This window comes from Aphelocoma coerulescens, chromosome 3 (genome assembly GCF_041296385.1).
Source record: "Aphelocoma coerulescens isolate FSJ_1873_10779 chromosome 3, UR_Acoe_1.0, whole genome shotgun sequence".
Taxonomy (NCBI): domain Eukaryota; kingdom Metazoa; phylum Chordata; class Aves; order Passeriformes; family Corvidae; genus Aphelocoma; species Aphelocoma coerulescens.
In genome coordinates this window covers 82,661,573-82,687,613 of record NC_091016.1, presented here as the reverse complement: position 1 = coordinate 82,687,613, position 26,041 = coordinate 82,661,573, and the positions used below count along the sequence as shown (strand labels likewise).

Sequence of the window (26,041 nt, the reverse complement as noted above, 5' to 3'; positions counted from 1 at the left end):
ACTCATAGAGACGTTGGCTTCCAGGGGTTTGTCTTTCTTGTTAATATTCATTCCATATTAAAAGGGGCCTAAAGACTGCTAGTTATCCTGTCAGCTAACCTAAAAAGTTGGAATTCATTCACATGTGTTCAGAACTGGTTTGCTGTACTTGTAACTTCTGGTTTCATATTGAATATCTGATTTTTTTTAAAATGTTGATTATTTGTTTGGTATTTCCATGAGATACAGCAGTGAGAATGCAAAGTATTTTCAATTGTTTTCTTGTTATACAATATACTAAAAAGCAATATCCATTTATTCTCAAAGAGTTGGAGCACCACAGCTCAGTGAATTATTTACTCAGTTTCTTTGGGGATACAGAGTGACAGTGTAAGCAGGAGCAATAAAGACATAGCTAGAAAACTCAACACCCTCATTTTCTTTTGTAGTCTGTGCCATCACAGATGAAGAAATCATACCTTTGGGATAGTTTCTCTTCCCACAATTTCCTCTTTATGAGTGTAAAGGAAATATATCTTGGTAAAGATTAATTGTGTTTTCCAATGATCATTAAAGATATATTACCTTGCCGGGACTCAGCTGAGTATGTTTTTACCTGTGTAACTCTGAGTTTATCCACACTTGACAGGGTTCCTGTTTTAATTACTATGAGTTTATTAGTCAGGAGAGTGCAAAGTCTACGTATTTCGATAGTTCAGAGTAAATAGCTTTAATGGATGTAAAATCCATGTTAATTGAATCCTAATTTTTTGTCTGTAAAATGGGGAAGGAAATAAAAAAGAGCCACTAGTGTTAACAAGGGTGTGGATTTTTCATCTTTAAATGTTATGGTATGCTTTTGTCATTTTTTTCTTAGTTCTCAAAATAGTAATTTTATCAAAGATAATGCTCTCCAAAGGGAAAATAGTGGAAAGGTGTGATCCTTCCATTTCTGATGTGATTGATTCTTATTTTGTAGTAGGATATCAATTGGAAAATTTGAACTACAATTTTTAAGAATGACCATGCTATCTGTATAGTCAAGCTTACCGTTAGGACATCAACGCCTTGCAATATCTTAGAAAGGAAGAAATCAGGAATTGTGATTGCTTTTTACAATTCCCAAAAATTTCCTCATACTGTATAAAGCAACATATTCTCAGAAGTTTTTGCTGCAGTTACTCAGACCCACTTAGAGATAATGAAGTAATTTTCTGGAGATAACATGTTTAAGAAACCCATCAACTTAATTTTTTTTTTTTTAATTAAGGCCTTTTTAAAAATAGATCTTCTACTGCCAGATTGTCAATTATAATTTTGACACTACAGTCGGTAAATTAATTTGAAAGGTATAAAACTTACCCATAAAATCAGCAGTGACGTAATTAAGTGTTATAATATAGAAACAGCATTGACCAGTTCTGAGATTTGAGTAAAATCCTAGCATAAGAGATGAGAGTTTTCCAACTGGTACCTATTGTAATTGATATAATTAGAAAGATGAGCTTTTAGAATGTTTCATACCAGAACACAGCATACCTGGAATTTTATCTCAGGTGCCCAAGTAGAAAGAATTAAAGGAGAAAAAAATTTTACATGGTATTCTTCACTCATGAGTATTGACAGAACATAAATTGTAGCCCAATGTGCTGTACTGTACATGTATCTAAACACTGATACATTGCAGAAAGATTTATTAACTCCTGCATTAAGAGCACTTCATTTGGTGTATGTTTTTAGACATATGATACAGAAGAATGTTTATAGCTACAGTGACTTATCCCCTCACTCCTCCTGAGGTCAGGCTTGTAACAAAATCATTATCTTTTATGCATATTCAGGTCACAAGCAGAGCAATATATGATTAGATTTATGATTTAACCATGTAGTTATGAAAAAGGTTGTTTTAATGTTACTGCTGATTTTAATTTCACATTTAAACAGAGAAAATTATGTTTCTTATAAAAATACTAAAATTTCCAGTACTCAGAATCATCAGGGTGGGAAGAGACCTTCAAGATCATCTAATCCAATCATCAACCCAGCACCACCATAATCACCCCAAAACCCTATCTCCAAATGCCACATCTAGATGTCTCTTAAACTCTTCCAGGGGTGGTGATTCCACCACTTCCCTGGAAAACTTATTTCAATGCCTAAGCACTCCTAGAATGAAAAACAATTTCTAATATCTAGCCTGAACCTCCACAGGTACATCTTGAGGCCCTTCCCTCTTGTTCTTTCACTTGAGATATGCCAGAAGAGACTGACCCCCACCTCACTACAGCCTCCTTTCAGGTAATTCCAGGGAGAAATGAGGTTTCCCCCTTGCTCCCTCTCACCCCTAAACAGAGGTCAAGCTTTAGTTAAAAGTGTCAAATAAACCAATTACCATGTTTTCTTTGAATTGAGTTTCTGAAAATTTGAGTCTGGTCTTCACAGTTACACACAGGACACTGTATAATGCCTCTTTTTCTCTGAGAAGAAAAAAAAACCTTAAATGTTTTCTTCCTTTGGCAAACCCCTTCTAAAATGTTTTACTAATTACTTCCAGTAGCAATGATGCAGTACGGTGCTCCTAAGCCCAGGGAATGGAGGCCTTATAGCATTGTATAGTATATAGTATAGCATTAATAACCTCTGCAGATAACTAAGTAAATAGTCTTTCCAAAGTGACCCTTTAAGGAAATGGAAATTACTTCTCTTTGTAACATCACTTTGGGCCTGCAAAGCTGTCAAAGGTATGTAAATCAAAAGAAATCACATGTGCTTGTCAATACTCGGCAGGTAGATCTCTAAAACCATATCATGTACTGTAGGCATAGTTTAGGGTGGTCATTAATGTTTTTGTTAAGAGTTTGAATTGATCAATAAAGACACTGTGATACAGGAGCATATCTCCTGTCTTTTTGGCAAAAAGTAAATAAGAGTATTTTACAAACAATGATCTTCAGAGATTCTTCTGAGTTTATTGTAGTGTGAGCCAAGCAAGGAGTGGTGTTCTGTCTAGTTTACATTTTATAAGTGGATAAGGCATATAACAATTGTATAAGCTTACAGGGCCTTAACTAAATATTGACATGAAGCTTCAGTTCTATTACATGATGTACAGCAGGACTATTGAAAAAGAAAGGAAATTTTTGGCATTTTTTTTGAGTTAAGCTATTAAGCAAGTGTGTTTAGGGGAAGAAAAGACTGCAGTGTCTCATTCTAGGACACAAAAAGCTGTGACTACTCTGAACTAAAAGTGGCTTGAATATATAAAAAGGCCATACAGGGCATAAAACTGTGTCTGAAAACAGCCTCCTGCTATAATTTTTCTGCTCTTTATGACTGTCTTCACATGTCAGCCATGAGCTGGTAAGGTTTGATTTGGATGTAGGAGAAGTTGTTATTATATTTTAATTTTCATCAAGTGCATTATTGCTCATTCCATAAATTATTATTTTTTGACCACAGCTGTCAAGGAATTGTAAGTGATGTATTTTTTGTAGTAGGAAATGTGACACAGCAAATAATTTCTAGAAAATGTGATAGTTTTTCTAAAACCTTCATATTCCTAGTAGAAATTCTAATAAAAACGAAAGGGCAGTGGAATGAGAAACAGGTGCCCTTTGAAAGTGAGTAAAACCTTTTTTCCTGTTTGTGTCAGTGACTGACTGAAGAAAAACAAGAACTTAAATTTTGCCTTTCTCTATTCCCTAGTAAATACCAGCAATGGGATAGAGATTTAATTCATTTAGCTAAATACTTTATCTCTGAGTGTGGGCAGAAGTAGATGTGTACAGAAGAGTTAAAAGCATAAAGAAGTCTGCAGGAGTACTTCTCTTGAGTACACTCTCACAAACACAAAAGTTTTTGGTTCTTGAAAGATTTTATTTTTTTTTTATTCAGATTAAGTTTTATTTGAGAACATAAAAAGTATCATGAACTGAGGAAAATGTTTCTCATACAGGACTGAATATGGTATAGACTTCACAAAGCAAATAAGATGTCTTTTTCCTGGAGAAGAAGGCAAGTCTAATTTTAGACATGACGAAACAAGTGAGCACAACAAATAGTGTGGGAGGGTGGAAGCTGAAGAGGGGTCACACTATGATTGCAGGGTTACTTGGGTTCATTTAATGCATGTCTTCTTAGTATGACTGTTCCATTTGCATATGACATTTTTTAAGCTTCTGTAAATATGCCAGAAGTATCTGGAGAGGCAGCCGAAAGAGTAAGAGGTGTGTCTAAGATTTAGGAGAAGTAAAAGAGGTGATAAAGGGAATTAATTGTTTACAGAAAATACGAGTCTATATTTGCGTACAGGCTCTTTTGTTTTTCTTTGTGACCTTTTAGCCATCAAAAGACATTCTGATGATGACTAATCTGTGTAATCTATGTGGAGGCACATTTTATACTTTCTCTTTTGCAGGATATGTAAATACAGCTTTGCAGAATAATTTCAGGACAACTGTTATTTACCATTTAAGCCTTATTATAGCTCCTGGATGGGGTGTGGGGAGGTTCCTTGTCTTGTGTGAGGGCAGGTGCTAAAACTCTTGACCAGAACTCAAATCTCATATCCCAAAGGAGAATTCTCAATATAAGAAGTAATCCAATTCTGTGTGTTGGGGGGTTAACCTTGACTAGAGGCCAAATGTTTGCTTAGGCACTCAATCCCTTCTGGAGCAGGAAAAGGAGAGAAAATAGGATGAGCGCGCTCAAAGGTTGAGATAAGGGCAGGGAGTTGCTCACCAGTTTTTGTCATGGGCTGAAAAGAATTCCGGTGGTGAGTGTACTAGTTGAAAAACAAACCTGTGGAGGGACCAAGTCAGAATAACAATTTAAAAGGGAAATCAAAAAGACAAAGTCAAAAAACACTGGTTTAAACTGACAGAGTCAGGATACAACCTGACACCCTGTTAGTCAGGGTGGCGGTCGCAGTCCGATAAGATGGTGGCTGCAGTTCTCCTGAAGTGGTGGATGTGGTTCTGTCGAAGCAGTGATCCTGCAGAAAGGGTCTGCTCTTCCTCAGAAGGTCCAGTGGTGGCTGTGTAGCTCCTTTCCTCTGGGAATCTAGTGGAAAGGGTGTCTGTGGTGTTCGGAATCTCAGATTATATCCAGGATGGAATGCTTGGTTCCTCCTTATGGGTGGAGCATCTCACAATGGGATGATGAGTCATGAGGCCAGGTGTTGATGGGCTCATTAGCAGAAGAAGGTCCGGAGGGAGTTCTCTCTGAGTCATGCAGCAGGACAATGATGGGCCATTAACAGAAAGATAGTCTGGGGGGAGGAGGCAAGGAAACACTGCCCCACCTGATTTCCACAGCTCATGAGGATGGTTACAGAATACACTGCGACCCAGGACAGTGAGAAATACAGACACTGAAGCAACACCCTTCTTCCACCTTTGCTTTACTCCTTCACTCCAGGTTCCTCTGTCCACCCCCAGACAGAGAAGGGAGCTTGAGGGGCAGTTTGTAGTCAGTGTGTAGTGGTTTCTCTCTCACTTCTCACCCACATATAAGTGCTTGCAACGTATACCTAATGCACTCCCACCAGATTCCCTTTTCTGTCTTCTTTAGTCACCCTTTTTATGACTACTGGCCAAGGTTCAGTAGATGGACTTTTATCCTAGATTTTAACCTCTGAGAGAAGTGCCCTCCACATCAGAAACCAAGTTCAAAACTGTTCAGGCTGAGGAGGGCCTGTAAGCCAAAAGTCGCTCAGCTGGTTAGTTTAGTCACTATGTATGTTTAAAAGAGGTTTTCTGTTCTGTTAGTCACAGGAGTCACTAGAAGGCTCAGAGCTGCTAATTAGAGTTAATCCCTGGACACTGTTAATCTGAGTTAATCCCTGGACAAGGTATATGCTTTTGATGCTCACGTCTCTGTTTCTAAATATTTTCTGTTGTACGGTTACAGGCCTGGGGCAGTCACCCCTCAAGATGAGCTTAAAAATCATGAGAAAAAGATGTGCAAGACCAGGGCACTCCTGAAGACAGAAAAAGATGAAGTTGTATAAATATGATTTAGCAACCCCAAAAACATCAGTGTATTATCAACACTGCTACCATACTACATCCAAAACTGAACATCATACTGGCTTATACCAGCTACTAGGAAGAAAACTGACTCTATCCCAGCCAAAAAGAATTTACAGATTGCTTGAAATTTGAGTATTTCTAAAAATAGGGATGAGGATTTTCCAAAGTAGTCAGTTTTTTATTTCTCCCATTTTTTTCAATATACTTAGGGAAGACCATGTATGGGTAAACAATAATAATGTTCTCTGGTAAAGATGTAAGGATATTATATGAAAAAGCTAAATGTAGGCTAGTTAGAAGGAAAATGCAAATAAAAATATTAGAAGTACTGTGAATAATGTTTTTTGAAATTGCACCTAATTATTACTATTGAGACAGAGAAATAAAGGAATATAAATGAAGATTCAAAGATTCTCATGCTGAGAGCCTAAAGGGCAAAGCATACAAAGGGGAAAATCATGTTGGAGACATCATTTTACTTATGTCACCAAAAAGGGGGCAAAATGTTTTCTAACACAACAAATACTCTAGTTTTCTGTGTTGTCCCTCAGATACAGAAGGCACGAAAGGTTGTGAATCTTGTGAAAACTAAAAAAGAAGCAACTCTTTTAACATCTCCCCTACCATACCATACTTGAGATAGCTCAGAATATCTCCTAGAATATTTTTTGTAAGACTTCAATATATTTAGCAGCAGTCAGGACATACTGATTGTGAGAGAAGTCTATAATCATTGTGAAGTTCACATACATTAAAAGATAGTAATTTTAAATAAGTTTTCTACAGATTCTTGACTGTCATTTTATATTTAACTCTATCAACATTTCTTCTGTTCAAGAAATGGATGGACTAATGTTCTGGAAATTGGAAAATTATTTAAGAACTGAAACCAGCATATATAATAAATTAAGCAATAGGAACTTGACTAGTACTACAAAAATTAGGTTATATGTATATCTTTGACACTTATTTCCATCATTCATTAATCTTTAATTATGATGGTAATATACTATGTCTTTAATACAGAAAAATAATGGGTTTTAATAAACCCTTAATTCACAACTGTAAAAACAAATGCTTCAGTTATAAACTTATAATTATCACATAATAGTTAAGAATTTTTTATGATTTATTTAATTTAAAATTTATTTATTTAATTTTCATCAAACAAAACAGCCTTTATGGTTTTGGTTCTGATTTGAGCTATGACTTAACTACACATTTCTGTAGCCCCCAAGCCTACATTTCTTTGGATTTTAGAGCAGTCCTAGTCGCTAATACAGCAGTAAAAATTGACAAGTTCCAAAAATAATCAAGTATTCCCTGTTGCTGGGTTATATTACTCCTGTATGATTCGTGTTGCTTATAGTAGAAGTTAACTAAATTATTATCTTATTTTCTTATTAACTAATTGGGTTTGTTCTTTTTTTTTTTTCCCCTAGTATTAGCGAGGAAGACAGAGATGCACAAAAATGGGACAGGATATATTCATTCATATAGTAAAGATTTTGGTTCTGATCCTGTAATAACTTGTGTATTTGTATTTAATCTCTGACACAATTGTATTTGACAGGATCCTATCCATATTTAAAATTAGTTGTGCCTACAAGCGATTTAAAGGTATAGGGGGTAAACATATAGAACACAATTCTGTAAAGACTGTATATAACCTGCATATACATCTTGTGCCTTTCTAGACTTTGGATTGAATAATAGCACTTAAATTTAGAAGACATAGGGTTTTTTTAGGTATGTAAAAAGTTATTTAAATTAAGTTCAATTTCTAGTCAATGGAGAGGTGATGGTGATTCAATGCAACTCCTTTATATTAGGATTTTTTTTTAATGTAAAAGAAGTGTTAGATGATTAGTTCTTGTCAGGAAGCAGCAAAAGCATGGCAGGTCTATGAGTGAAGATGATGTGGAAGATCAGTGCAACCACACCACAGTGCAAGCAAGGCAATTACTGTAGTGAGAAATGTATTGGAGCAGGGTAGGGGTGTTGGTAATAACAGTCTCTGTTTTCAGCCCAGAAGTCATCAAGTGTGGCAATGAATGTCACAAGGTGAGACAATGAAGGACACAAACAAAAATTTCAGTTTTTCTAAAAGCCATAATTTAGGAAAAAGAAAAATGGAGGCTTTAATAAAGTGAAGTAGTAACATGTTTTATTCTTAAGCAGTGTAGTATGTTATAATAAAGCATCCATCTTATATCTTGGATATTCTTGAAAAAGTTTTTAAGTATTGTACTTTGTCAGTTCTTATGTAGTAACATATGGATTGAGGGGGTAGTCCTGCACAGAAGCCCTGTAAAACAATGACTAGAAGAATCATTCTTACCTTTTGCTCTAGTGAATGGGAGAATGTGTAATTTGCTAGAGCTGAGATTAGAGCTGATAGTTTGTTGTGTTCAGCAATACCCAGCACTGGATCATTATGCTCATCAGTTCATGAAGAGGATGGGGTAAGATTCTTTTGATTTATACATTTCTGTTCATTAGATGAAGCCTTACAGCTTGTGAAATCTTTGTGCTAATGGTTTTGCTGTGAAACCTGTTGTCTGCTCACTTCTTGGTCTGGTTGTGCAAAAGAGATGTCTGTGTGCATGTAAGTGAGTAATCATATTTACTTTTCTTCATAAACCTGATCCACAGAAAAGTGAGGAAATTTGACAGGTTTGAAATAATGCTGGAATAGTATGCACAGGGTAATTTTGTGCTGTGTCTGTTGCAGAGTTATGAGGAATATGTTGGTCACATCATGCTCTAGATAATATTTTTGTAATACCATTTGCTCCTAATTTATTTACATGTCCATTTTAAAAAACACAATAGAAACATTTTGTTTGAAATATCATTGAAAATAATGTCATTTAAATAAACTAAGCGCAGCTACCAGTAAACAATCTTATTAGTCCCTTAAGTTATACTTGCATCATACTTCTTTGCAATTGTATTTTCTTTATTTCCCTTGCCTATATTCATAATTCCATTAGTATAGGGAAGTATTCTATCTGACTGCATCAGACCAAGAATTAAGTTTATTGCATTTGATTGTTGTCTTGTAATTTCAAACTATCTTGTAGAACATAGATTTTTTTTTAGCCTTTTCATAGTTGTTATGTAGCTCCTGTTTGGGTCAGAACAGAAGGCAGGACCATGTCTGAGATATGGATGAAAAATTTTGTCAGTATGGATTTTTAAATAAGAATTTAAGTCCAGGCATATAATGGTAGCTGATAACTCTCATGGATTTTCAGCTAAATATTCAGTATCAATCTGTGTTTTGAAAAACCTATGTGTTTTACTTTTTTGATCCTGAGGGAAAAAAGAATAATAAATAAAATAAAAATAAAATAATTAGGAAAAAAAAAGAAAAGAGAAAAGAGCTGCTTTAGACCTTCTGGAAAAGTTCTCTATAAGAATTTAACAGGTAAATATGATTTAATGACAGTACCTGACACCTATCTTGCAAATATCTGAAAGGAGCACAAAAAACTCAAATGGCCTGCATATATTACTAATGGATCCAAGTAGTCTTTATCCCACAAGGACTATCCCAACTGGTGTAAATTCAGTTCTGTGTAATATTCCTAGGCAGCTGTGTTTTGGTATAATGAAAATGCAAATACAAATATTACTCCAGTAGTCCATTTTCTCTTCTCTCTAAATTGCAGGTTTTGGGTTTTCTTCTCTTTTTAACAAGTTGCATTTCTCTCCAGAAAATACATCTTAAATTAAAAATTTATTTATCTCCAGATATTACAGCCTGTATTAAGCATATCTATTAATTTGCTTTCAAAACAAAATACTATCATCATACTATCATCAGAGTTAAACTGACAGGTTTTGATTTGAGAACTACTGAAATTGGTGGAGGGTACCCTTTACATACTCTCAGCAGCTTTGAATTGAGCTGATTTGTATAGATCATGCTAGACCACACCTTTTATGAGAGAAACTGAAAGCAGCAATCAGTGTGTGTGACAGGATTTACTTTGAGTATAGTGGGTGAACAAAAACCATGTATCTGCAATCACATCTAAGGTCATCTACACTGAGTCCCATGGCTCTCTATAAGACTGTGTTTTTATTTACAGATCAAAACTGTAGAAGCTCTTCTAGTTTCCAGAATTAGTCATATCTCTTCCTGAAATAGTCTCAAACTGGACACTGGAAAGGAGAAGGTCAAGAATTAAGAAACAGAATCTTGTAACATCATCACAAGACTCCCTGTGCTAGGAGTGCACAAAATCCAACTCCTAAATAAAAAGAGAAACAGAAATGTTACCAATATATCACAGTTAACACTATGTCAGGTTCTGAAGTCAAACAGGCTCAAGGAGTTTAAAAAGATCACTAGTCCTGGCTCCAGGACTAATCCAGCTGGTGGGGTGTCTAGGGTCCTGTGGGCATCACCTGGGCTTCATGGAGGTACCTTTTTATAGATACATTTCCCTACCCTGGAGATAAGTTTCTTGCTTTTTATAGAAATTAATTATCCTGTGCAGATTGTTCTCCTAGACATTTCTGAAAATAGGTTTGAGGGCTTTGGAGGTCTTTGGTGGTCTTGATGAATCTGTACTTTGATCAATAGTCCATGCCTATTTTTTGACCTCTGTCCTGTGCTTGAACTGCACTGTGTTGTGCTTATTTCCAGGAGCCAGAACAAGGACATTTGTCCCAGAAAATGCTGCCATATCTCCAGCGTACCCCTTCTCCAGTCACATCATGTTCTTTATCACAACATACTCTTACCAACAATCCTTGACTGGCTCCATGGCTATTCAACTATAGGTGTTTGAGACACACACCTTTGTCTTCTGGGCTTCTACACTGTTATTTCAAACACTGTATTAATACAGAGTATAATAAATTATAGTTTGTCTGAAATAATTTGCAGTTCTGAAGTAGGTCTGTCTGATCATTTGGCATACTAATTTTAATTTCTTATATCATGGTATATTCCTAAAGTGGAATTAAATTTACCACAAATCTTTCCTTCCTGTGGATTGCTGAGAAGGCTGACTTTTAAACATTATTTGCACTAGCCAATAATTTCTGGAGAGTACTTGTAACTTTTCAGTGGGTAGTAGCAATCAGGAAAACTGGAACTCAGGTCTTGTAAAGTTCATTTATATTCTATTTTTTCAAGTATTTCAGAGACATGAAGGTGTTAGAGATTAACAGACTGTATCAGAAATGTTAGAATAAACATTTAATAGTAATAACAGAAATGGGTAATTGGGAAGAGTACCTGTTATCAGTGGTCAGAAAAATCAATCTTCAAAGCTGCATAAGTTCACTGCATCAGTTCTCCTTTTGCTGTATGCTTGTTCTCTTGATTGAGCTAGTGTTCTGCATTTAAATTAGTAGGAATAGAGTGCATTAATCAAGGAAGGTGATTATTCCCATAGTATCATTTATTATACCACATTTAAATACTGTGAGCAGTTCTGGGACCTCTGATACTTGAATAAACTTGAGCAAGTGGAGTCTGTATCAGAAGACTTGTGAAAGGAGGCTGGAGGGAGGGCTTTTTTAGCACCAGGGAGAAGGAGTTTTCCTAATAGGCACTTTCTAGTAAGAGAAGCTGATCAAAAAAGATTGAGTTCTTTATACTTGGAAACAAGGGAGGTTCCAGCCTGACTTAAAGAAAAAAAAGAAGTTGTTATTATGATAACTAAACATGGGAATGTTTTTCCCAAGAAGTTGTGGAATTCTTGTCTTTGGACATTTTTGAGACCTCACTGAACAGCCTGCTGTTGTGAAATAGTAGACATTGCCCTGAGCCGAATTCTGGCTTATAAAACCTGCTAGATGAACTTGTAACTCTATGATTTATGAATATTTGTTGCAATAGGCTAAACAGCATGAATCTTATACACATATGTAGTACATACAAAAAATTGATCAAAGGATCTATACCTTAAGATTATTACACTAGACAATCTAATATCATAGATCATCCTTAAAATAAAGAGGAACAATATTTATCCATAATAGGCCAGTTAATTTTCCTTACTTTCTAAGTAGAGAATTCTAAAACTGTAGGACTCAGATTGCATTGTTTCTTTTTCCTAAAGTCATCCTGTGTGTTAAGTTGCTTCTTCCTTTCTTTACAGCTATGGACAATTTTTCTGTGCTTCAAAATAATATAAAAATAATTAAATAAGCTATCAGAACAAAAAGGTAAAAATATCAAGCTATGTTTTAGTTTGTTCAGTAATATTGCAATCACTAAAAATAACTCTTGAATATTTATACTTATTTTAAATCTTTAAAATATGTTTGCTTTGTCTAGCAAACTTTGTCCTCACAAGAAAAACGTATTTTCAAATTCAATCTTCAAATATCTCTCCACAAAAGAGTATGAATACCTACTTCAGTGTCACCAAGTGCTTGGTTTCCAGGTTTTGTTGGATTGACAACAAGATGACATGAAAGGTACTTAGATTTTTAATGAGACAATAAACTTCTGATCTAGTTTTACTACAAAGTATGTAGGAGAATTCAGGTCACAATGTTTAATTAGAACCCAATCAACATTTTTGAACAGCATATCAGTATTACTTTGGAGATCCAAATGAAACAGTTCTTTATCAAGTAGACACTTTTAAGACGAGAGGTGTTTTAACATTACATTAAGAGCTTAGAAGTGGAACATTTGATTTTCTGTATTATAATGTGTTTGAAATATTATTGTGAAGAAAATTGCATTTTTCAAAGTGACAGATGCATTATTCAGATTGCTTGGATTGTAAGATACATCAAAAAAGTTCTTTCATAAAGGCTGCTTATCCGAGGGTTTTTAACAGAGTGGCTTTAATGATTTGAGAAATTATGAAAATATATTAATATTGATTTAATAATTAAAATCTGTAATATTTTTAATTATTGTGCTGGTGTCTTGTGCTGGTTCCATTTTACTGTGTTGCAGTGTTTTTTTTTTTTTTTTTCTCAAATATATTATGCACATGCATTACTTGTATTCATTATCAAATATTTAAAGACATGATTTAAGCACAAAATAAAAGTCCCTCTCAACAGTGTGTCTCCAAGTCCAGGCATGATGATTAAATCTCTTAAATGATTAGAATAATCCTGTACATTGGAATTAAAATTTAAAGTTCTGCAAAAGTATAATGAGGAAGAGAGAACTGTAAATCTTTTTTTCTGAAAGATAATTTATCTAGACATGTTTGCTTGTTTTAGCTACAATTGATAAAGCAGCATTTCAATACGAACCTGTCATAATGCACAGCAACTGCAAAGCCATGAATTAAAATAGATTGATTGTATATAATCTGCTTGTAATCTATTACCAGACCCAGGCATCTTTCTACTATCTTTGTTCTATCTATTTCTGAGATAATTAATTTAATTGTGTTTTCCTTTATGTTTATATTTTTCTTTTTCTTTTTTTTTCTTTTCTCAGAGCCTGGCCCTGCAAGGTGCTTGTGAGTGTCCCCAGCTTCTTTTGGAAAACCTTTCCAGGGATGCTACTGTGCACCTCACAGGACAGGATGCAATTCCTTTAATTTTCTATAGTATTTTTTTTCTGTGAATTGTAGTGTTTATTACCCTTGTTTGGTGATTAACAATGCCACTTTTACTGCTAACTACTTGTTTTCTGTTCTATTCATTATTTGTAATTTTTTCTGAGAAAAGCATTTTGTCTAATGTATTATTTTCTAGTTAAATTCAGTGATTTAACACATATTATGTTTTCTTTCAAGATGCAAAATACTGACACAGTGGTTATAAGAACCTAATCCTAAATGGGACCAATTGTCTGTAATTCTATTGGCATTGAAAATAAGTGCTTTGATGTTTACAGGTGGCACTTGGAACCTTTCAGAGCCAATCTGTATGCAACTTTATTAGTATCAGCAATAGTTAAGAATGTGAATCTTCAATATTGTTTTTTCTTTTAATATTGCTGTTAAGTATAAGACAATCACACTGTAAAAACTTTCAGTCACTATTTTCTTTATAACCTCTCTTATTTTTCTTTTTCTTTTGCAGCAGATTTGCTGGATAGACTTTGTGATGGCTGCATTTTAAATTTGTTCTTTTTTTCTGTCAATTACCACAGGTTTAGTCCCTATGAGTGGTATAATCCACATCCTTGCAACCCTGATTCAGACGTGGTGGAAAACAATTTTACCTTGCTAAATAGTTTCTGGTTTGGAGTTGGAGCTCTCATGCAGCAAGGTATACGACTCAGTCTGCTCTTTCTCTTGGGCATCATGTCCCACTTTTTGCTGGGGGTAACAGCTCTCTGGTGCAAGTCACTTGCATGGGTGCCTCTGTGCATGTAGCCATAAACCAGCTTTTCTATGATTATGTATCCAGGCATTCCCAAACACCACCTTAGGAATTAGTCTGAAGACAGATAAAAATTTTAAAACTTAAAAAAGTATAGCATAGTCATGTTGTTTATTTCCCAAACAGGATTCCCTTACTGCATAATTAAGTGAACATTACCTAAAAAACCTTAATTTAAACAACTTAAAAATGAATATATCTTTGTCAGGTAAGGATATAATGTAAAAATCTATCATTTGTTTAATTTTGTTCTAGAAACCTTTCAATAAAAGAAAGATTTTATCTAGTAGCTAGAACCTGTAAAGTAAAATAATAGTACAGGAGATTTAATTCTGTGCAGTCCCAACTCATATTTTTGAAATCAGAATGACCATTCTTAAAGATTTAAATAAAAAGCCTATATTCAACAATCCCTGCACTGAGAAACTGATATCATTGCTGACAATAAAATTGGCAGCTATATAGTCATATAGTTCAAAGTAAAACCAACAACCACTTTTAACTATAACTAAGTAAAGTGCTTAAGCAGATTCTTAAAATTTCCTTATCATATTCCTCTTATTTTGAAAACATACCAAATATATAGATCCATAAAAATATATCACCATTTTATTACCCTTTTTAATAAGGATTTGAACAGTCATATAATATCAGACACATTTGAATAGCACAGATTCAGTTTTTGCTCTGACATTTCACTGGGCAGTATAGTATAATATGAAAGATTGTTAGTCCTGTTAAAGAACCATTAAAAGGAATGACTTTTCTTTCTGGAAAAATAACTGTTGCATATCCCCAAAAAATTAACAGAAAATCTTGGCAGGAGCAAGTGCATATCAGCTGAGTTGTTTTAATGGATATACCTGAGCAATCATTTTTAAAACTTCCCATTATAAGTATGCCAGCTATAAATAAATCCTGTTTTTAACTCATCAAATGAATTCATGAAGCTTTCCTGTAACTGCAGTAAATATTCTGTCATGTGTCAGGTTGGTAGGCTTAAAAAGTCTCTAAGACCTAAGTAAAAAGAGTACTATGCTCAGAAAAACATGAATTAATGGGTAAAAAGAAACCAGGATTTCAAATCAGAAATAAAAATACAACTGTAGTTGGCTAAGTGTTTACTATCAACTAGGTCGTTAATATGCATTTCAAGAAATTATATAGTTGAAGCACAATTGCCTAATACATGTTGGTAAGATAATGATTGCTTTCAAGGAAGCTATCAAAAAAATAGATACTGAATGAAAGAAGGTATTTTGAATTTCATTCACAGTTCTCAGGATTGTCAGAATCACTATCAATGCTGAGTTTTATTTCTTATGTGGCTGTATGCTTCTTCATATTTCTGGAGGATGGAAAAAGCAATTTAGATTTTTTGCATCATCTTTCTTGCAAGAAAAAGTTATTTTAGTCTCTAACATCTAAACTTTTTTTTTTTTTTTTTGAGAATCAAAATAAGAAAAAAACCCCAGCCTTTATTTTAAAAGATATCTCTAGGGGATAATAATTTTCCATGAAGGAAAACTAGTTTTTCAGAATTAAGGCTGACCCTCTGTCCTTGCCTTATATTATTTTACCTTTACTCAGTTCATCCTTTAATAAACTTTAAAGGCACCATTCTAAGGGTGCAGTATCAGTCTTTTTGATGATTGCTTTAAAAAAAAAACTCTCAAAAACCTAAAGTTGTCTAGAAGTAGGCTTTTAGACAAGCACAGAGGTTCTCACCTAATAGCAGTAACTTTTCATTAGAAACAGTATAAAAACGCTTGGGCCATACTCACGTTGACTTATTAAGTGCTGCTTCTTTACAAAAGACTTGCTTAGTGCTGGAGGATACATGATAGAGGAAACTCATACATGTCTTGCTGGCACCTCTCGCTCCCAGGAAACTGTGGGATATAGTGCTGGACATGACGTTACCTTGGGTACATGACAGTCAGCCCCTGACCAGGCTCTGTTTCATGGGCCCAGGTGGCACTCGGTTTCAGTCCTTGGTAAGGTATGAACTTGTGGTAACTGGGGTAACTGCGGCGAATGTTTCCACTCTTCTTTTCTTCCCAGTCCTGTCTGACTTTACTGGTGTTGGTTTTTAAATGAAATGAGAGCAATTAAAAAGAGTTTTTGATGGTGGGCTTGTTGGGAAATCTCTTAGTGTTATGGTGTCTAAGTGTCTGACTAACAGGGCCTAGGAGCAACTACATCAGACAGGTACTTTTCTACTTTTTTCCTTGCAGAATTCTAGGCAGAGTCTGGCGCTGGAGTTGGCTGTCATGTCCAAGTCTGTCAGCCTTTTTTGTTTGAAACAGCAAGGGTAAGATGAACTGCAGGGTAAGATGGGCTGTTTTTGAATACAGTAGTCCAGTTATGATACCACTTCTTTTTTCCTTTTCTTTGGTTTCCTTCTCCCTCCCTCCCCAGTCCTTGTTCTTTTTTTGGCATTGAGTTTGGAAGTTTTACATAATCTTTCATTTATATGAAGATGTGTTACCTTGCTGGACCAGTTCCTTAACTAATTCAATATAAGCACTAAAATTTAACAGGAATAAAATAGTCCATCTTGCCTTCATTCCATTTTACCCAGGAGATTTAAGAGCAAGCAGAGTAACCAATTAACAAAAAGGGATTGTTTCGGTACAATGGTATAATGGATATGGTAAAACTGTTTCCTTGAAAACAAGTTTCCAGATACTTCTAAAAGATCTTACATGAAGTTCTTAAAATGAAGCTTGAAATTATTATTTTGACGTCATTAGAAATTTCATTTCATTCAATTATAACATTATGGAAAAAATCCATACATGCTCATTTATAATAAATATTTGTAATTGTATATTACAGTGAAATTAATTTATTCCTATTTTTAGTAATTAGGCACAAGAGGAGTTTATGTGCTTCAATTTGTCTCATTAGGCTCTAAATTAGCATTAAAAATTATGCAAATTGCTATACAGTGTCTATCTCCCCCTCCATTCTTTAGTGCCATGAGCAGGCAACTCCAGCAATGCATTATAATCTATCTTTATCTAGTTTATGCAATATTTTTATTGCTACTCTATCAAATTGAAGTGTGTGGCATAGACAACCATATTTATATGAAATTGTGGGGCTAAACATAGAGATGGGAGATATTAATTTTTTAATCTAAACATTTAATAAACTATCCTTTACAGCAATGCAAATGACAAATCTCAAAAGTATATTTATAATAGATTTAAGATTTTGTTTCTCAGATATGAAATCCCTTATTTCACATCTGGTCCCTTCATCAGTTGCTCATTTTTTCTGGAAAGCAAGTTGAATTAACTGCCTTTTTTCATATTGGTACATTGGTACATATATATATGTATGGTTAGAAATTTTAAAATGGCACCTATCATTGAATCTCCCATTACTATCTTTTGATTCCCACAGCTCTGAAAAGATCTGTCTTTATAAATTTAACCAGTTATTTTTCATTTCAGTTGTGTGTGTTTGTACAAGCAGTACATGTAAACCTGTAGCTTAAAGATTATTTTGCACAGTGATTCCATCTCCCCACTGTGGCAAAAAGTGCTGAACACTTATTAATTGTTTTCTGTGCATCAGTTTCACCTTTCTCCCCTGGTTTTCATTAGGTTCTGAGCTCATGCCTAAAGCCCTCTCCACCAGGATAGTGGGAGGCATTTGGTGGTTTTTCACTCTTATCATCATTTCCTCGTACACTGCTAACCTAGCCGCCTTTCTGACAGTGGAACGTATGGAATCCCCTATTGATTCTGCTGATGATTTGGCCAAGCAGACAAAGATAGAGTATGGGGCAGTTGAAGATGGAGCAACCATGACTTTCTTCAAGGTAAGGTTTATATTCTGTTTGAAAAATTGCTGTGTCCTGATTTTGGGATAAGGCTTTTACACCTTGCTGAGGGGCAACTGGTATGATTCCTGATGCTGTCAAAAAAAAGTGAAAAACTTTTTTGTTTTTATGATTAAAAAGATAGAAAAGGAATCAAATGAAAAATGTCCCACAGAAAATAAAGTGAATTTTTGATGATTTTCTTTTAAAGAATTGCATTTATAGCAGTGAAGTACATGAAGAAACCTGAATACTTTTCTCAGATCTTCTATAGCTGTGTGCAAGATTAAGTTTTGTCAGATTAAAAGTTGTTTTTAATTCAGCAGCACTATACCTAGTTGTAGTCTTTACTCAAGAAACACTAAGGGTATTAGTGGCTGTACTGAGAAAAACTTTTTGGACTTTATAATTTTGAGAAACTTTTGAAATTTTAGGTCCATGTAAAAAGCTCAGATTATTCCAGTTTTTCTGTTCCTTTTAACCTGTTACTAAGGTAACTGAGTTTGGAATACAGTGAAGTATGATAATGAATTAGAGAAAAATATTTTTTGTCTAGATTCATCAGGCATTTAAGCAGACTTAAATTAGTGATAAGGATTCATGAAGGGAGAGAAGATGGTTTGTTCTCTAACTCCTTGTGTTTGATAGCACAGAGATGTCTCAGATATTCCAGAGAGAGAGGTGTTAAACAATAGTTGCCTGATCTTCGATAATTTTTGAAGACTTTTGGCCAATATATTCTAGTGTTAAGAATTATTATGCTCTCATCTAAAGCTCTACATTGACTGTCACGTTGGCATTTGTAATCAGCAAACTGAGGACCATGGTGACTTGTAAACTGGTACAGAAATTGAAGACAGCATGCTCAGTTCCTCTCATCAAATTCAGAGAACACATTTTTTTATATATCAAGGCTAAATAATCACTATTTAATCTTATGATGGTAGATCTTGTACCAAATCAAAATGTACACAGTTTTAATTAAAAAAAAATAAGTCATTTATAAGGCTTTCAGCTTCTGCTTGGAAATAAAAATCAATTCAACTCCAATATCTTGGAATGTTTCAAGCTGCTTAACTTAAAGCATGCATTGGCAATGTTCTGAGTATTTTCCTCAGAATACTTGTTGGAAAACGGGCTGATGAAATTGATAGAAATGACGAATCAATTAGAGGTCGCTTCATGTCAGGAAATACGTGAAGCAGTTAAAAGTAACAATATTGAAAGTTTAAAGACTGAGATTTTTAAAAGAGTCAAAATTATTTATGCCTTGAGACATAAAGAAATAACACAAGGTATTTATTGAATTACCAGGAAACACTATAGGGCTTTAACTTAATTTTAGTATGGCAGAAAATTTTGATCTAATTCTATTTCAGATTCAAACTGTGGACACTAAAATATTAGGAAGCAACTTTAAATTTTTAGTTTTCCTTTTGCTCGTCCTTAATTTTTTTTTTTTAAATTTAGTGCCCCTAATGTGGGTTTTCCAAGTGCACAGAGATTATTCCCCTTTCTCTTGACTTTTTCCCCTCTGCATATTGATATAATACTCCCTCGTCTGCACAATTATTCCTTTCCTCTTTATTCTTCTGTTTACATTTGTCTAGATATACTTTGTGTTTATCTAATATATTGTATCCAAGAACTAGGGAGGCCTTACGTCTAATGAAATAGCACTTTCACATCCTTCACTGAAGATTTTTATTTGAAGTTGAAATAACCTAGACTTAAACACAACAAATTCAGGATGTTAGATCACATGATTTAGTATTACTCTTTTTACATTAATGAATTCTCCTCCTTCACTATGAGTGAAAAAGAGAAATCATAAGAAAACATAGGATTTCTTTATTCAGCTAATAAATTCTAGGTCAAATTAAGGTTTATTCTATTGAACAAATATATTTTCTGGACTTTTTGTGTGAACAGATCATGATTAGTAGGTGTTTTATGACATGAAACTGTTAAGAAATAGTTAAGAACTGTTCCAACTAGGGCCAACTGATTTGAAATATTTTTCTGTTGTTTACTATCTTATCTAGTAGTAAATTAATTTTTTTTATTTGCTACTTTATTAATATTATATTAATATTTTTATTAATATATTAATATTTTTATTATTAGTGGATATTATTTACCTGATGAAATTAATCCAAACTTAAGCATTAGACATAGCTACCTCTGTTCTTGCAGATTGTCAATAAGTGAAAATCATACTCAAACAGAAAAAAAAATGAAAACAATGCAAAACCATTTGATTCATTCTGAAGCAATGTCCAGGAGAACATCAGGGTTTTCTTGATGTAAATGCTGTTCCCTAGAGCTACCTGTGTAAGGAATGCAGGTTAATTAGATATGTATTCCATGAAGGATAAACCAAAACATACATATATATATATATATATATATATATATATATATATATATATATATACAGGGTCTTTAATAGTAAACTTCCTGGTAAAATTAGGTATTTTTATCTAATGATGTGGATTTATCAGAAAATAAAATACTATAATTTTGGTCAAAATGGTATATCTGTATTTGTGTGTTTTCAAAACATACTTCTAATCTGTAAAAACTAATTAATTCAGGAATGTAATTTCCTTACATAAGAAAATGAAAATGCAAGGAAATATTTTAAAATAAGGCTTTAAGTGGAATTGTATTACAAGGTACTGCTAGAGTTGAATATCTCATTGAATATACTAAAAAATACAAAAAGTTCTTAAACCAAGAATATGATAAAACAGTTTTAAATTGTATATATTATATTCTCTGACATATAGATAACTGAATATCAATTAGGAAGTGCCTTTTTATATGGCATTAAGGAAAATATTAATGAACTTTTGTGTCCTATTCTGGTGATCACACTTTGAAAATATGCTTAACATTGGAAAGTGTTCATTAAAGGTGAAAGAATGACTATAGGTCTGAAAATACGCATTAAAGATCTGTCTGTTTAATCTGCTGAAGATAAGGTTAAGAGGTGACTTGATCATGGTTTGCAAGTGCCTTAATGGGAATGAGACTTTTGATGCTAGATGACTCTCTAATCTAGCAGAAAAAGGCATAATGAGATCCAATGTTTCATAGCTGAAGTTAGGCAAATTCAGACTAGAAATAAGGTGCATATTTTTAAGAGTGAGAGTCATTAAGCACTGGTACAACTTATCTAGGAGAGGGTTGGATTCATCCATCACAGGCAGCCGTTATGAGGAAGATAGATACAGAATAGCCCAAGCATGTTATTCTTTTGATTTAGAGTCTACTCAGTGAAACACATAGCCTTCATTATACAAGAGGTCAGATTAGATTCTAGTAGTACACTCATACGTCAAAAATCTAAGAGGGTATGAATTCTGGGGTGGGAGTTGCACAAAGATAATTGAGAGGATAAATTTATCATCTGTGTGTATGTTTATCCTTAGCTACTTTGTCTTGTTTTAATGAGAGTGGATTGAGTAAAAACAGTGGCACTGTGTTACAACAAGAAATAGAGACACCAGATGGTTTGCTAGTGTTAAATGAAATTATCATATCTTGGTAATAGTTCCAATCACAATGAGGATTGGTAGCTGCCCACAAGACTGACAGTAATTTCTACATAAATTAGCTATATAGCAGTCCATTGAATTATTTTCTTAAAAAAACTTTGGAGCGTGGCCAAAGCTGTGTGGTGCTAAAACAAAAAGGGACCCAAATGGGTATCAGACAAACAAGCTAACTGCTGGATTAAAACCTCCTGAAGGTAAAATCTTGGTGAGCACATGGGATATAGGTAGAAAATGCTGTTACCATCATGAGTCAAACATCCTTATGAAATAGCTTCGATGAAAAAGGAGAATGCTGTCTTCAGGGTCTTACTTGTTCCTTCATCTCATGCCTCCTCATGGTCTGAGAAACATGCATTACAACTCTTTAAAAGCCAGAAAGCAAAGGAAAATTTCAGTCCTCTCTCCTCTTAAGATATGCTTATCTGGTCTGAGCATGGAAAGGAAATAGTTTTCCAAGTTTATTATGTGCCTGGTGGGTCTGCTCAGCTAATTCATTGTGAACAATAAAGAAAACCTTAGTATTGTCCAAGAATTAGAAGAAAAGATATGTGAAAGTAAATTCTAAGCCTTATCTGCTGTTTCCTAGGGTAGGAGTTTCCTCTCCTGATACATGCTTTGATGTTTCTCAAATTACGGATTTTTTCTTAGTCATGAAATTCTCTTCCTTTCTCTTGGCTGCTTTTGTTACTATTCACCACTTTAAAATTTTGGAAGCCTTTTTTTCTTCCTCTTTGGAATAAAATAAAAAAGCATTTATTATTTTCATGAAAGGTAGTGATCTCACACTAACTGTTCTTGGATGAAAAAACTTCAGATTTTTCATTGCCTCTGACTTCTGTGGTCTCTCAGTCTATGTTTCTCAACATCCTACTGTTGGTTTCCTTGCTGAATGACAGTTTTGAAATTTAAAAGAACAATACTAATTCTACCCCACTTCTATTTGTACCACACTTCTCCACCCTCACACACAAAACCACATAGTTCAACCCATATGTGCGTACGCGCTCTACAATGTCAAGATTTTTTTTGTGAAGCTGTCATGTGCTTTTGTTTTTTCCCATAATTTTTCATGTCTGTAACTTTCAATGTCAGAATTTCTTTCTTTCTAGGTTTTTGTCCAGTACCAGGCACAATGGAACTTTTCTTATTTATGGTTACTAGGCATCTGCATACCAAATAGTAAAAAACAAAGTACGTTTTCATTCTCTAGTAGCAGTAAATTAGTGTCATTACTTTTGTATCACAAATTAAAGGTCTTTGTAGCTCTCTGTGAGACGTGTGTTTTATATCTTTGTTTTGTTGATAAGCAAGGTGAAGCACTAAAAGGGAATGCATCTTCTTTAGGATCACGTTTTGTACTCCAGCTTTACTTTTCTACAATATATTTCATTTCTTCCTGCACTGCTTTCTCTCTATAAAGATCCATGCTGCTGACCCTTTTTAGTCATTTTCCTTTTCCCCCACCCTCTCACATTTTACCCTCACCATTTTATTGCCATTTGTCTGATGATATTTAGCGGAGCAACAATTCAGCACTCTGTGTCTGTCTTCCTCTTCCTCTTCCACATTCTCAGCCTGTAAGAAGAAATAGCATTAAGCCCTACCTATAAATTACAAAGTCTCAGAAACCATCTCTTAAAGCTGAAGGAAGGGGTTACAGGGGAATTTTCCCACTGCTTGCAACTGCAGTACAAGTGACAGATTCTCTGACATAAACAGAAGAATAGTAGCAAGAAAAAAGGTATTAATGTCATTCATTTGTCATGTGTAAGGTTGGCATTGACGTGCATAAAGCCAGTACTTCAGTGGAGTTTTCAAGCCTGGATTTGAACACTGTAATAGACAAATGATATTTATTTGTTTAACAAGTAAAGATGCAGTACAAGCACATGAGTGTATACACTTTAGTTGAATGCTTCAAATAAAACATGACGTTTGGCAGTGTGTGTTAATTACTTGGTGCAATTGTTGCAAGTCAAAGATGAGAGAAATACCACTTGTGAGCTTCTCAAATATCCAGTGACTGACAGTGACTAATGGAAACCAATCTTTTGAGTCACAACTTCCATGTACTAATTTCGATAATGCATAAAAAATAATTCGTAGCAGATAGTACAGGTATGTGTTCAGTTTGATTTAATAATATTTCACTTTATAGATAAGTTGCATTTTGCTGTAACAAATACAGACTTGCATGAAAACACATGCGGTACATCTGTCTAAAAAGGGAATTGAATATAAATATCATGTAAACTTTTTTTGCTTCTTTTTGATCATGATGGTTTGGACCTAACTGCTAAAAAACCCTACATGCATCACTTCCTCTTTGCCATGTTTCCCTCTTTGCAAGAGCACTACTTAGTTAACCACTGCTTCTTTTAATGTACAAAAAAAAAAAAAAAGCAGATATAGTTGTAAATCTCTAAAGCAAGGTCTGTGGTCACTCCATACACTTATAAGAACTAAATCTGCAATAGCAGAGCTTGTGAGAATGAGACATAGGCTTTTTCCAGAGATCTTAAAACATCTCTGCCTCACTGAGTTCTACTTATTTTTTCAAAAGATCAGGGAAGTTAGGCAATGGTAGGTAGGTTATATGATGCATCACCACAGACTATAACAAGAAGAGCAGGGCATTTGAATTCTGTATGGAAGAAATGACAATAAATTCGGTTCCATTAAGTTCTCTGGGGTGTAAGTTCTCTGGGATGAACTTTGTTTTGAATTTGAAGGCAGAAAAAAACAGCAGAAAGTGCTTCATCCCAAATAACTGTCTAGGTATGGGGACAATGGTTTTATTCTGTCATGACCCTTACCTCGTCTTAGAGGGATTAATATTCCTACAGTAAATAACGGCATATGTTTGGCTTCATGTTGCATTTCAGTGCTAAGGCATGAAACTAAAAGTAGATGGAGTGTGACAGAAATCCTCTACCTTTCCACCCTCATCTTTGTCCACGCCCATACCTTTTCCCTTCCCTTCCTCCTTTCCCTGCTCCTCATTTCTTATACCCTTTTCCCTGTCAGTTAGGACTGAAAAAGATGAACATAATGACCAGTCAGATTTTAATTTCTACAAAGATTTATACTGCTTTATTCCATCTATATCCAGACAGTAAGCACTTTTAATAAACTGCTGTATAATATTTGGTTATACTCCAAAACCACAGGATTCATATATATCATTTACATGTCTCAGGCTACAACTCAGAAGTGGATGAAAAATGTGCAAATGCCTTTTGATGTTCCCTTAAAAAGACCCCCAAACTTTTCAGTGAAAACAAGAGTAGACATTCACAATAATTAAAATATTGAAACAAATAATTAAGATATTAATTGGGTCCCCACTAGTTATTTGTGAGAGGAAGTCAAAGAGAGACATCAAAATAAATGAAAAGATGGTATTAGGAAAATTCTAGTTTCTCTTTGAATCAATTAACATTTTCCATAACTCAGTATTGGTTTCTGCCTAACCAAAAATGTTCAGAGGGGAAAAAGTGTTATGTTGATCTCCCCACTGAACACTCAGGTGGGCTACCCTATGGTCCTATCTGACCTTCCTGTCCCATAATTATTTCAGGGTGTGAATATTATACAGAGCTAAAACAAGCATACAAACAAGAAGCTGGCATTTGCATTATTTCTCAAAATTGCATCCAACAATATGCATTAATTAGTGCATATGCATTAACGATCCATATTGTAGATACATGGTGGACGTGGTCTGAAGAAAATTCATCTTCCTCAGTGTATAAGGTATGATAAAATATAGCAAGATCTAATTTCCAGCTGGATGGAAATACAGGATGCAAGAAATCATAGCCCAGACTGGGTAAAAAAATAACAACTTTACGTTTCTCCTTAGAAAGTCAAGCTTGATATGCATATATTACCCAAACCACAATTTGAGTCCAAAATTGTGTCAGTATTATTTATCAGCAAAAGACATGAATTTCTGTAAAATGTAGATAATTCAGAGGGATGTTATAATCTAGATATTTGAAAAATCATTTTGCAGTTAAGAGAAATCCATTCTGCCTCTTTTTTTTGGAGAATATATAGTGATGCCACAGAAGACAACAATCACAGAATCACAAAAGGGGTAAGGTTAGAAGGGACCACAGTGGGTCATCTGGTCCCACCTCCCTGCTCAGAGTCATCCTAGAGCACATTGCATGGAATTGTGTCCAAACGGTTCTTGAATATCTCCAGTGAGGGAGACTCCACAACCTCTCTGGGCAACCTGTTCCAGTGCTCGATCATTCACACAGTAAAGAATTTCTTCCTCATATTCAGATGGA

The 26,041-nt window shown here is 34.4% G+C and overlaps 1 protein-coding gene across 1 annotated transcript in view; it reads left to right on the top strand.

Annotated features, from left to right (window-relative positions):
* Positions 1-26,041, top strand: part of GRIK2 (glutamate ionotropic receptor kainate type subunit 2) — a 357,596-nt gene that overhangs the window by 251,515 nt on the left and 80,040 nt on the right. The window contains exons 12-13 of the mRNA XM_069008590.1: positions 14,110-14,228; positions 17,960-18,177. Of these exons, the coding sequence (XP_068864691.1) occupies positions 14,110-14,228; positions 17,960-18,177 (337 nt within the window). The remainder of the gene's footprint in view (positions 1-14,109; positions 14,229-17,959; positions 18,178-26,041) is intronic.